This window comes from Quercus suber, unplaced genomic scaffold (assembly GCF_002906115.3).
Source record: "Quercus suber isolate HL8 unplaced genomic scaffold, Cork oak 2.0 scaffold_352, whole genome shotgun sequence".
NCBI lineage: Eukaryota > Viridiplantae > Streptophyta > Magnoliopsida > Fagales > Fagaceae > Quercus > Quercus suber.
This window is the reverse complement of record NW_027069804.1, coordinates 75,530-89,339: the sequence shown is the minus strand read 5'-3', so window position 1 is coordinate 89,339 and position 13,810 is coordinate 75,530. Positions and strand designations below refer to the sequence as shown.

General features: G+C 36.5%; 1 protein-coding gene across 1 annotated transcript; it reads right to left on the bottom strand.

The window, feature by feature from the left end:
• Window positions 1-251: 251 nt before the first annotated feature.
• On the bottom strand, window positions 252-5,836 carry LOC111985788 (uncharacterized). Its single transcript, XM_065760063.1, has 6 exons — window positions 5,786-5,836; window positions 5,129-5,317; window positions 4,710-5,026; window positions 2,331-3,321; window positions 1,839-2,282; window positions 252-1,745 (listed from the first exon to the last, which is right to left on the bottom strand). The coding sequence occupies exons 1-6, from the start codon at window positions 5,834-5,836 to the stop codon at window positions 252-254; spliced, it is 3,486 nt and encodes a 1,161-aa protein (XP_065616135.1).
• Window positions 5,837-13,810: the final 7,974 nt, after the last annotated feature.

The window sequence follows — 13,810 nt, the reverse complement described above, 5'->3', positions numbered from 1 at the left end:
CTTTCAGTTTAAAATTTAGCATATTAGTCTTCCTAATTAATTAAAATCATTGTTTAATTTAAAAGTTCTAGCAATATTGTAATTTTAGTGGCTGAATAAGGATTATTTCAGAAACAAAATATGAGGATTTTCTCTTCAAAAAGTTTCCAAAATAAAAATCACCTCCTTAACTATGCGACAAATGTATGGTACAAAAAGAGGCCTGCATACATTTTTTTTTTTTTTTTTGATTGGAAATACTAAAAACTTTATTAAACCAAAATGGAGTACATTACATCTTGAATCAGAGCTTGGTTAAGGAAATAAGGCTCCTCTTCTAACCAAACTGAAAAATCATCTATGCTAGAAGCATAATTAGCTAATGAATGAGCAGGCCTATTGCCTTGCCTACGAACATGTGAAAAAACAATCTTCCTAAATTCATGAGAGACAGACATAGAGCTAGAAATAATAGCAGCCACAGATGAGGGTGGCAGAGAAAGTTCCTTCAATGCATTGATCACCAATAGGGAGTCACCTTCAAGAATAAACTCCTGAATACTGAGATCTTTGGCAAACTGTAGACCAACCTCCACTGCCTTAGCCTCAATTTCTAATGCTTTGAGAGGAGCTGTAATCTTTTTACTAAGGGCGCCAATAACCTTTCCTTCCTCATCCCGAATTAGAGCTCCCACACCTGCAGCTTTCTGGTCAGCAAAGACAGCCCCGTCAACATTGAGTTTAAACATACCACTCGGAGGTGGCTTCCAAAACTCAGGCTGGGTTTCCTTTCTCTGCACCGTCTCGGCGATGCATTCCTGATATTCCGCCAGATACTGAAGAGCATCATTCCCAATCCTTGTAGCATTTTTCCTTGCCCCTCCATTCCGCTCTTCATTCCTGTTCGTCCAAAGAGACCACGCCACCATGACTGTTTTACCAATCAGCTCCGCGTCCCATTCCGCTTCGACCATACCGTACCAGACCATGTCCATGAACGATGTGAACCGAATAGAAGACTGAATATGGAACAACTTTAAGTTATCCCATACTTCACGTGCTCTGCTACAGTCCCAAAATAGGTGACTAGAAGTCTCTAAGCCCGAATTGCACAGCTCACAACATCCATCAGTCAATACCTTCCTACGCACTAAATTTTCTTTGGTAGGAAGTGTGTCTCGGCAAGCTCTCCATGCAAAATGGCGAACTTTGTGAGGGATGTTAAGCTGCCATATCTGTTTCCAAAACCTCCTCAGTCTACTGTCATTAGATACAGCCCCAGTCGACCCTTCAGAGACAAGCTCCACAGCCACCCTATATGCACTACTCACACTAAACTTACCATTATTAGTAGGTGCCCAAACTTGCCTGTCTTCAGGTAGCTTAGAACTCAGGGCAATACTACAAATATCATCAGCTTCATGAAGGAGGAAAATGCTTTGAACCAGATCAGTTTTCCAAACACCAAGAGTTGGATCAATTAAATCACAAACCCGACCCTCCAAAGGAAGACCAACCGGAGGAGAAACAACCATGTATGTGGAGGGATTAAGAGTCCATTTATCCTTCCATATCTGAATGCTTTGACCATTGCTTACCTGCCATCTCAGTCCTGTTTTGATAATATTCTGTCCCGCCATAATACTACGCCATGCATACGATGGATTTGCCCCCAAACTAGCATGTACAAAGTCACTCCTTGGGAAATACTTCGCCTTGAAAACTCGATAGAACAACGAGTCTCCCCCCATTTGTAATCTCCAACCCTGTTTAGATAATAAAGCAATATTAAATTGCTTTAGCTGTTTAAACCCCAACCCCCCTTGAGATTTAGGAGTACAGAGTTTATCCCAACTAACCCAAGCCATCTTCCGTTCATCTTTTTTTTGCCCCCACCAAAAGTTCCGCATTAGGCTAGTCATCTCATCACAAAGCTTGTCTGGGATCTTAAAACAACTCATGGCATATGTAGGAATTGCCTGAGCCACTGCTTTAATCAAAATCTCCTTGCTTGCTTTAGAAAGTAATTTTTCCTTCCATCCTGCCAGCTTCTTTGCCAGCTTTTCTTTGATACCCTTGAAAGAGTTTTTTCTGTTCTTCCCCACAAGAGATGGTAGGCCCAAGTACTTCTCATGTTGCTTTATGATTTGTGCCCCAAATCTGGTCTTAATCCCTTCTTGAATGTCTGTGGCTGTATTGCTACTGAAATAGAGCGAAGTCTTCGCCCTGTTTAGTTGTTGCCCTGATGCATCTTCATATACTTTCAATATTCTCTGTAGAGCCTCGCACTCCTCAATAGAAGCCTTGCAAAAGATAAGGCTATCATCTTAGTTTTTTCTGTTCTTCCCCACAAGAGATGGTAGGCCCAAGTACTTCTCATGTTGCTTTATGATTTGTGCCCCAAATCTGGTCTTAATCCCTTCTTGAATGTCTGTGGCTGTATTGCTACTGAAATAGAGCGAAGTCTTCGCCCTGTTTAGTTGTTGCCCTGATGCATCTTCATATACTTTCAATATTCTCTGTAGAGCCTCGCACTCCTCAATAGAAGCCTTGCAAAAGATAAGGCTATCATCTGCAAAAAATAGGTGGGAAAGACACGGACCATTCCTGCAAACAGAAATACCTTCCATAGATCCTTCAACAACAGCTTTCTTAATTAAGGCAGACAAACCCTCAGCACAAAGCAGGAAACGATAAGGTGAAAGAGGATCACCTTGTCGAAGACCCCTGGAAGGAACAATATGGCCTTTAGCCTTACCATTAATCCGAATGGAGTACGTCACAGTTGAGACACATTGCATCATAAGGCTTCTCCACCGGGGATGGAAGCCCAAACGCTCCATAATTTTCTTCAAACACACCCACTCCACCCTGTCATAAGCTTTGCTCATATCTAGCTTCAAAGCCATCTCCCCTATGGTCCCAAACTTCTTCTGGCTAATGTGATGCATTGTTTCAAAAGCAACTAAAATGTTATCAGTGATAAGTCTACTATTAACAAAAGCACTTTGAGTATCACTGATTATTGCAGGTAAGATTTTCTTCAGCCTATTAGCAAGAGTCTTGGCAGCCATTTTATAAACCACATTACATAAGCTGATGGGTCTAAATTCAGTAACTCTCTGTGGTTTAGTAATTTTGGGAACTAAGACAATTTGAGTATCATTAAAATGAGGAGGAATAATACCAAAATTAAGAAAATCAAGCACAGATTTAGTGACTACATTACCCACAGTAGGCCAAAAGTGCTGGTAGAATAGAGGGGGCATTCCATCAGGTCCCGGGGCCTTGAGGGGATACATCTGCTTCATAGCTTTGTACACTTCATTCGGTTGGAACTCCCTAATCAGCAAAGTTTGAAAATGTAAGCCATTTGAGTTGACCAAAACGGTTTTTTAACCCATTTAGTTCAAAAAGAGGCATGCATGCATATTTATCCCCACTTGAAGCCAAAAAAAAAAAGGCTCTTTTACTACGAAAAAGAATCTAAGCAATTCATTTGAAAAATATTATTTAAAATCACAAATATTTTCTAAGGAGCAACAATTTACATAGTATTGTCATTGAAAAAAAGTTCAATATATACACAATATAGCATTAATTAACATGGACTAAACTTCCTTTTATGTTAGCTTTGTAATTTTTTTTTTTTTTTTTTTTGGGTGTATTCATTTGGATATAATATGATACTATGACTAATTGGGTATAAATTTAATACACCCAATTTGAAGAGTACAATTTGTCGTACTTTTTTTTTTTTTTGGGGGGGGTCAATCATCATTTTAAAAAAAAAAAAATATATGCCCAAAAGAAAATTCACCCAGCAGACATGCTGACAAGTCAAGCATTGAAATGTAAATTTGATTGAAGTTACTATTTATCTACTAGCAGCATTATGTAGATGAAAAATTATTCGATACTCCCATAATATAGTTAATGTGAAACTCCAAATTGATAATTACAATATTAGTCTTAGTAGTGTTGATTATTATAAGTTTGTATTAATAACGGCGTATGTGAAAAGAATCTATCTAAGCTTGACAGAAATGCAACATTGGTGTTCACACTGTGAAACATTGAGTAAGAAGCAATAAACACAGAGAGTAATAGAGAGAAAATTCAAAGAGAGATGAAGAAAGAATAGAGATTTCTGGAAGAATGAAATGCTTCACTATTCATTACACTTGATGTACAGTATATATATTACAAGAGAATCAATAACTGCCTAATCAAAGATCCCTAAAATCTCAAGATTGATCTGTAAAATGTGGAGGGAAATTAGGAATTGATTAACTACCAATAACCACCTAACATACTGATTTAATGAACTAATCTAGAAGTACAAAACGCAGCGTATCAATGAAATAATAATAGAAGGACTAAAACGCAGCGTTTCATTAAATACATTTACAACACTACATTAAATAGAACAACACCGTTTGTTGCATGTCTGGACTAGCCGTTGAGGAACTAGTCGTTGGGCATTTGAACCATTTGAGCAAAACTCTGTTTGTCTATGAGTTTACTCTTAACATCCCACCTCAAACTCGAGGCAGTGTCAACTAAGAGTTTGCTACGTAGAACTAGAAATAAAGGGCTAGACAAAGGTTTTGTGAAAATGTTAGCAAAATTGTCATGGCCAGAGATGAATTTGATCCCTAAACTGCTACGAAGAACACAACCTCGCACATAGATTAAAGGCCAAGGCAATCGCAGAGTTGTTATCACACCATAGGATGGGAACATGAGGAAGAAAGAGCTTAAGTTCCTTAAAGAGAGTGCACAACCAAGCTAACTCTGCTGCTGTGGAAGCCAAGGCACGATACTCTGCCCCTGTGGAAGAATGAGAAACAGTGGATTGTTTCTTGGAAGACCAAGAAATTGGGCTTGAACCAAGAAAAACCAATATGCCAGTAGTAGATTTCCTATCAATGGGGTCCCCAGCCCAATTTGCGTCAAAGAAGGCAAAGAAGGTAAGTGGACCAGAAGCAAGATGAATCCCAAAATGTAAAGTACCCCTCACATAACGAAGAACATGCTTGGCTGCCTCCAAATGAGAAGTAGTGGGATAATGCATAAATTGGCAGAGTTGATAAACACTAAAGGCCAAATCAGGGCGTGTTAAGGTCAAGTACTAGACAGCACCCACCATACTTCTATACTCAGTGGGATCAGGCAAAACAGTACCATCAAAAGGAGTAAGACGCAAATTTGGACAGCAAGGGGTCTTCATAGGCTTAGAATTCTTCTTCTTGGATTGGCAATCTATGAAGCACATCAGAGGCATACTTGGATTGGCATAAAGTAAGACCAAATCTAGAAGGCACAATTTGAATGCCTAAGAAATAAGAGAGAGCACCCAAATCTTTAAGCTCAAAAGCCTTACTATGGGCAGTGACAAGATGAGAGACTTGTAAAGAAGAATTTCCTGTGATTATAATATCATCAACATACACAAGATAAATGATAGTCTGATGAGAGTAAATCACAAATAAGGAAGAATCTGCCATGGAAGCTTCAAATCCAAGATGCAACAACTAAGATGTAAATCTATCAAACTAGGCCCTTGGGGCTTGTTTCAAGCCATACAAAGATTTATGTAATCTGCAAAAATTATGAGGGAATTGTTGATCTACATAGCCTGGTGGTTGCTCCATACACACCTCCTCCTTTAGAAAACCATGAAGGAAGGAATTGGAGACATCTAACTGTCTGAAAGGCCAATTAAAACTCACTGCAATGGAAAGTACAAGTCTCACAGTGGCTAGTTTCACTATGGGACTAAATGCCTTAGTGTAGTCCACACCTGCTTGTTGATGAAGCCTTTGGCAACCAATCTTGCTTTATAAAGAGCCATGGTTCCATCAATATGTAATTTTAGCTTATACACCCATTTACAACCCACCAAATTAATGCCAGGAGTAGCAGGAACAAGAGACTAAGTTTTCTATCTTTGTAGAGCAGAAAATTCCTCATCCATGGCCTTAACCCATTGAGGAAATTTACAAGCAATTCTATATGATGGGGGCTCAATGTAAGTATAGTCAACCACAACCTTGTAACACAATTTAGGCTTGGAGATACCATTCTTTGATCTGGTGGTCATAGGATGTATATTCACAAGTGCAATGACAAAAGCAATGGTAACAGGGGGGGAAGATGTAGTGACGGCAGGAAGTGAAGATGCAATGGGAATAGAAATAGAGGGAATAGGTTGTAAAGGAGCTGAAGAAGTAGGTATAGATGAAATTGGAGGATGTGGAGGTGTTGGGTGAGTGATAGAGACAAGTGGAGATGTAGTAGTAGGAATAGAGGCAAATGATTGGAAGGTTTGGGAAGTGTCTGATAAGGGAAAGTGACAAGAAGTGTGAGATGTAAAAGTAGGATTAGGATTTGTGGAAGAGACAATGAAGTAGAACAAGGCCCTAGGATAGAAGGTTGATTAGAAGAGTGTAAATAGAGAAGATTAGAAAGCCAAACATCAAGATTAGAAGTATGAGAGATTGAAACAGAAGAGGACGTAGAAGAAAAGGGAAATTTGGCTTCATTGAATAAAACATGTCTGCAAGTATATAAAGTGTGAGTGAGCAAGTCAAGACATAAGTAACCTTTGGAAATGGTAGAATAGCCTAAGAAAAGACACTTTGTGGTCCTATGATTAAGCATGTGTTTGGTGTATGGTCTAAGAAATGGGTAGCAAGCACAACCAAAGATTTTAAGAGAAAAAACATCAGGATGTTGACCATAGAGCTTATACCAAGGAGAACTGAAACCTAATGTAGCAGTAGGAAGTAAATTGATTAGTGTCATAGCTGATTGAACAGAAAATGACCAGTATCAAAAAGACAAGGAAGCCTAAGACAGAAGGGTGATAGTAGTTTCAATTAGGTGTCTATGCTTCCTCTCTACTAAGCCATTCTGTTGAGGAGTATAAGGACAAGAGATTTGATGATTAATCCCATTGGAAGTGAGAAAGGATTCAAAAGATTTAGAAGTGTACTCACCTCCACCATCTGATCTAAGAGTTTAAATAGTTAAGGAAAACAGTGTTTTAACCATAGCATGAAACATGACAAATTTTAAGTAAACTTCAAACTTAGCAGAAAGTAAGTACAACCATGTGAAAGAAGTGAAATGATCAACAAAAATGACATAATATTTGTAGCCATTTAATGAATTAAGAGGTGCAGAACCCCACAGATCAGTATGTACAAGTTCAAAGGGAGAATTAGCTACAAATCTTGAACTAGGAAATGGAAGTCTGTACATTTTGCCATGGAGACAGTGAATACAAGAATTGACAAAATTAGCACTAGTATTAAAAGATGGACCATTATTTTGTAACAAAAGCTTAAGAACTTGAGAGTTTGGATGGCCAAGTCTGCTATGCCACAGATGCCAACTAGAAGAAGAGAGCTAAATTTAATTGCACAGTTTATTAGGAAGCAAAATCTCAGTGACCTTGTGAGGATAGATGGGGTATACACCACCTTCACTCTTACCCTTGTAAAGAGTTTTTCCCATGGCTAAGGCCTAAATGAGCAAGGTGTTTTCATCAAAGTAACACCAACAGTTATTACCATTATAGAGTTTATGAACTGAAGCAAGATTAGAAGCAATAAAGGGAACCCTAAGTTTAATAGGAGCATCTGAAGCAGGGATTAGAGAGTTACCTGTGTGAGTAATAGGCAAATTCTGACCATTGCCAACTATTAGGTGCTCCTGAACTGTGTAAGTCTTAGGGAAGCTCAAATGATTAAGACTTGAAGTGACATGGTTTGTAGCTACACTGTCTGCCAACCAAGGTTGCTCCTGAGCAATCATTGAGTTGGAAGAAGTTGCCAATGCAGCTAGCTTTGTGGGTGGATGCTTGCCTTGATAGGCATAATCCATCATGTGGTAACAATCTAAGGCAAGATGACCTACCTTACCACAAATCTGGCAAATTGGCCTTTCTAATCTAGCATTAGAACCTTGAGATTGTGAAAACTGGTTAAAGTGATTAGGTGATGGACCTCTGCCTTCACCTCTTCCATTGTTATTTCTTCCTCTCCCTCTATTATTAGACTAGTTGTGATTATTATAACCACCAGTGTTGTTAAACCTTGGTGCAGTGTTAACTGCCATTGCAAAGGTGGAGTCTTTGATCTCCATTCCTTCATTCAATGATTCCTCTTCTGCATTTAATAGAGTAGCTAGTTCATCAAAACTTAATTTGGTGCTTCTAGTTCTAATTGCAGACCTGAATGCACTGAATTCTTTTGGAAGACCTTTGATTGCTACATGAAGTAGCTCTTCATCGTCCAAGAATAGACCAACTGCCATAAGCTTGTCCCTTATCACCTTAATCTTCTATAAATATGCATCCACAAAATCAGATCTTTTCTTCACATTATGCACCTCACCCTTTAGATTCATCACATGTGACCTTAAGATTGAAGAAAATTTGTTTTGAAGAACCTTCTAGACTTCTTGAACTGAAGAACATCCAACGATTATAGCCAAAACTGAAGGAGGAAGGATTGAGCTAATGAAGGTAAGAAGTGCCTTTTCCTTTGATTTCTAGATGAGATAATCTGGATTAAGCACTGAAGTAATGGTACCAGATAAATCCTTGAGAAATTTCTCAAGAACAAGTGGAACTTCATCAAGAAGCTCAAACATGGAGTAAGTTTCTAACACCATGGAGATTTGATGCTTCCAAACAATATAGTTGGAAGAATCCAGCTTGACTGTCATCATGTTTGACATATTTGAGAGTAATAGTAAAGGTTGATTTGTGAGATTGATGGAGGTAAATGTAGAAGTTGAAGGTATGGCTTTGGAGGTTGAAGGCACAATTGTTGAAGGTGAAGCTGAAGTAGTATCTACCATTGCTGTTGGGATCGATTGCTGCTCTAATACCATAAAAAGAATCTATCTAAGCTTGAAAGAAATGCAACAATGGTGTTCACATTGTTAAACATTCAGTGAGAAGCAATAAAACACAAAGAGAAAATTCAAAGAGAGAGATGAAGAAAGAATAGAGATTTCTGGAAGAATGAAATGCTTCACTATTCATTACACTTGATGTACAGTATATATATTACAAGAGAATCAGTAACTACCTAATCAGAGATCCCTAAAATCTCAAGATTGATCCATAAAATGTGGAGGGAAATTAGATGTAAGATGCTAATGCTACTGTAGTAGGCTTGTATAAGTTTTTTACTAATTTATTCTCTCTCTCTCTCTCTCTCTCTCTCTCTCTCTCTCTCTCTCTCTCTCTCTCTCTCTCTCTTATGTTTTTATTGTGGTGGTTGTGGCTTGTGTCTGGGTTTGGTTGTTGTTTGGTTTCTAGGCACAGTGGCCGGTTTCTTGTGGTTGTGACTATGGTTGTGGTGTTTTGTGAGTTTTTTAGCGGTGGTTTTGTGAATGGAGGTGGTGGTGGATTTTATGGGTTTTGTTCCTAGTGGTAGGGGTGGGTTTTTTTCACAGTGTTGGTGATGGGTTTCTTGTGGCAGAGGTGGTGGTGATGGGTTTTTTCGCGGTGGTGGTGGTGGTGGTGATGGGTGGTTGAAAGAAAGACAATAAAGAAAAGATAAACATGGGGAAGAAGAGAGAGAGATTGGATTATATTATTTTATTGGTAGTACTGAGTTGAATAGGAAAATAAAAACTGGGATATTGGGTGTGTTGTAAAATGGTATGATATAATTAATAAAGTAACTTTTGAAATGGTAAAATAAAATAGTTTGAAGATTGCAGATGTGAACGCTCATACATCTTAGCAATGCTAATGGTAATAATGACTAATGAGCTACACGGTACACAGTCAATTATTGAAAGAAATGCTATAAAAGTAACAACTAAATTGATGGAAACATTAAAAGGGTAAAAAAACAATTCAACTAAAACCTTAATGGATTAACTCGATTTAACTAGGAACACAAGCATTTAAAGATCTAACAAGCTATAAACCTAAGAATCTACGAATCTAAGTAAATTGCTAGCAATGTGGTATAAATAAAAGAGCAATGATTACAAACAAACTACTTGCATATTGCATTAACATCTTACACTGAATTTTAAACCAATAATAAATAAGTTAACAAGGAGAGACATCTTGAATGTGTGTCCTTGTTTGAGAAATGAGCCTTTTATTAATAATTGAGGTCTCAACAACAATTCTTTTGTCATATGGTATCTCTTCCATGAATTCCCATTAAACTTTCATTAAGTCCCAGGTGTTATTTTGAATTTATGTAACTACAACGCAATCTCATGCTTCAGTTATATTTTAAAGGGTCATGTTAACAAGTACGGTAGGGCATTGATTAACAATCCAATTAAAGAAAGTTTTATGGAAAAAGAAAAAAAAAAAACAATTAATGTTTTGACAGCTTTTTTCATTTCTCATAAAAATGATAGGGTAAAATATCATTTTCGTCCCTAAACTATCACAAAAGTTCGTTTTTCGTCCCTAAACTTTCAAAAGTTCTATTTTCGTTCCTAAACTATCACAAAAGTTCATTTTTCGTCCTTAAACTTTCAAAAGTTCTATTTTCGTCCCTAAATTTTCAAAAGTTCTGACAGAGTACTGACGTGGCTTGACAGAGTGCTGATGTGGGAAGGACAAAAATCAATACGTTTGGAAAAGTTTAAGGACGAAAATAGAACTTTTGAAAGTTTAGGGACGAAAAACGAACTTTTATGATAGTTTAGGGACGAAAATAGAACTTTTGAAAGTTTAAGGATGAAAAACGAACTTTTGTGATAGTTTAGGGACGAAAATGATATTTTACCCAAAATGATATCAAAACTTTCTTAAAATTGATTCTTAACCAATGCCCTAACGGCACTCGTTAACATTTCTCTATTTTAAATTATAATGTTGCCGCATCATCTTTATGTTTGAAATATAATGTGATGAGTGTGTTTCTTGATAGTATTTCATAAAATAGTTGAACATGAAAGACACTTAATGGTCTAATTACAAATAAAAATGAACAACAAAGTGAATATAAAAAGGGAATCAAATATAAATTGACAAAATGAAAATTTTAAAATGTAAAAAGCCAAAAATAAAAATATTTTCAAATTTTATAAGTTTGCTCTAAAATTTTTCATTTAAAATCAAATCACCAATGTTACAACGATATAGGCCCAAAAACTATCTGAAAAAAAGTAAAATTTAAGTTTAATGATTCGTTTGGATTAAGAAAAAAAAAATAAGAGTATGCTAGAATAGAATAAAATTGATCTAAAATTAATTTATTTTCAATAAACATCCATGCCCACCTTCCCTTCTTCCTCTCCAAACGGAGTCCTGAACTAAACCCATTGAAACTGGTCCAATTGTCAGACCCATGAGATGATCGTGTAACTGCGCAAAAACCGAAAGGCATTGATATCTCATCTGTAAACAAAGATTCGTTTTAGCCTTTAGGAGTCAAGACACCCAACCTAACTTGGCCGTCTTTGAAATAAGCCGTCTTAGTCAGTGATTGTGTTGGTCACCAATCCCAAGAATTGCTGGACTAGAACGTGATATCTTACATATTAAAGGTGCACTGTAGAACGTGATATCCTATGTAATGAACATATGTACCACTATTTTTTTTTTTTTTTTTTTTTTTTGATGGGGAACATATGTACCACTATTGGCTTCTGGTTGATGCGTATTGCATACTAATCTCAAATTTTCATAGGAAACTCAATTCTCAAATAAAGAAGTCTGTTGAAAATCTCGTTTCTAAAACGTCTCGTTCAGCTAGCCCAAAAATATTTCAAAACAAATATATATATATATATATATGATGGACCCGGCACAACTCCCTCGGACAACCTCCTCATCCAAAAGAGGAGCCAGTGGACGAAAGAACCATTCCATCAATCTCCGTCATTACCTAAATCCATTGGACGAAGGAAGGGCAACCAGTTCATAAATAATGGCAATACGTTATAGAACTGCAATAAGTCTCCTTACTGTTGGAGAGACAAAGATCCTCTCATTAACACCTCAAGGAAGCGTTACAAATACCACATTTAAACCACCATTAGAGCACCTCCAACAGCTAGGAAAAGGAAGTAGGTATGTATACAAGTATTTCAGGACCTAAAGAGGTACGGAATTCTGATACAGAAACTATGATATTTGGGTATTAAAGCTTTCCTTACTTTCTCAGTTAGTTATCTAACTTAACCATCGGAGGCTCCGTGGCAAGCACCACACCGATGTTCTTTCTTTTCGTGCATTCTTGCGAGGCTTTCAGGTGATCTTGTTCAACCCTCCTACTGGACGATTAACTTGACTGATGATCTTGGCATCATTAACATATATATATATATATAATAGTAGGTGAAACAGAGAGAGTGTGAAATTGCAATTCCAAATTAGAACTCTAATTGTGTGCCACGTGTACACATCAATTTCAATCAATTAACGTTGTTCTTTTTTTTTTTTTTGTTTTTTTTTTTTTTGGTAAATAAAACATCCTGCTCTTCACACCCGTGTACATTCAAGTTCACATCCCCTTCTCAAAACCCAAAATCCTTCAATATACAGCTCCCCTTCTAGAAATCTGCGTTTTACATTTAAATGTTTTGCTCTTTTTTTTTTTTGGCTAAATAAAACCTTTTACTCCTCTTTATATATCAGACACACCTGTTTTACAGGTTCACCTCCCCTTCTGCCAAAGCCAACAACGACAACAACACCGATCTCTTCAGCTCCTTGATCTCAGACATCAAATCCTACTCTAACAATGACCCTCTTCTCCCATGGCTCCGATATGCCTCTCTCTTTCTTTGTGGGTTGGCTTTTTATATATACTCCAGTCCGATGGTTTTAGTGATCGGTAGTCACAGTGTCTTTCACATCTTCTGTTTTTGGCTAATTTGGGTTTCTTTCTATTTTGTGTGTGTGTGTGTGTGTGTGTGTTTTTCATTTTAATTGATATGATGTAGTTGTTTTCGTGGGAATATATATGTATAAATTGATCACCATTTTTTTTAGAGGCATGCACTTCTTCTTTGCATTGTCATTTTTTTTCCCTTAATTTTATTTATTTATTTATTGTTTTCATTTCTTCCTGTTGAAATTGAATCATGGGCTGTGATCGGCTTTTGTGATTGTTGAAAGATATATTATTATAAAAGGAATTTATTTATTATTTATTATTATTTTTAACTCTGATTAAAACTTTACTAAAACTTTTAGAAATATTCAACTGCCATAGGTTGACTCTTGCATCATTCTTGATATTTTGATTTTTTTTTTTAATTTTAAAAAATAAATAAATCTCTTGGTTATTATCAGCGTTTGTTATTTTTGAAAGATATCATAATAAAAGAATATATTTTAAATTTTTTTCTTCCACCATCCGTGATTAAGGTGGGGTTTGGATCCAATTTTACATTTCACGTTTTGCACTGTAGCGCATTTTCATTTTTTTTTTTTTTTTTTTTTTTTATTGGATAGCCCATTCCCTCTTTTTCAATGAATGCTATGAAATTTGCCATCTAATTGGTTATCAATCATAGAGTTCAAATACTTTTCTAGGTTTTGTTTTATAGGTCTCAAGTTTCCTTTTTTGTGGCAGGAGGAAAAAGGTTGAATTTGCATCAAAGAGATTCTTGGTATTCTTTCGTGGACTTACAGATTGATTAATTTTGATAGCAACCAGATTCCAAGATCCTTCAAAGGCAGTGATTTTTTAAGATATAATATTTGGTTTCAGTAAATTAGCCTGTTTTTTATTGAAACTAACAGAATTTGTATTGCTCTATTTATTTATTTGGTTGGTTGAGAAATTTTGTTGATGGGTTTTATCTATTTGCTTTATTTCAA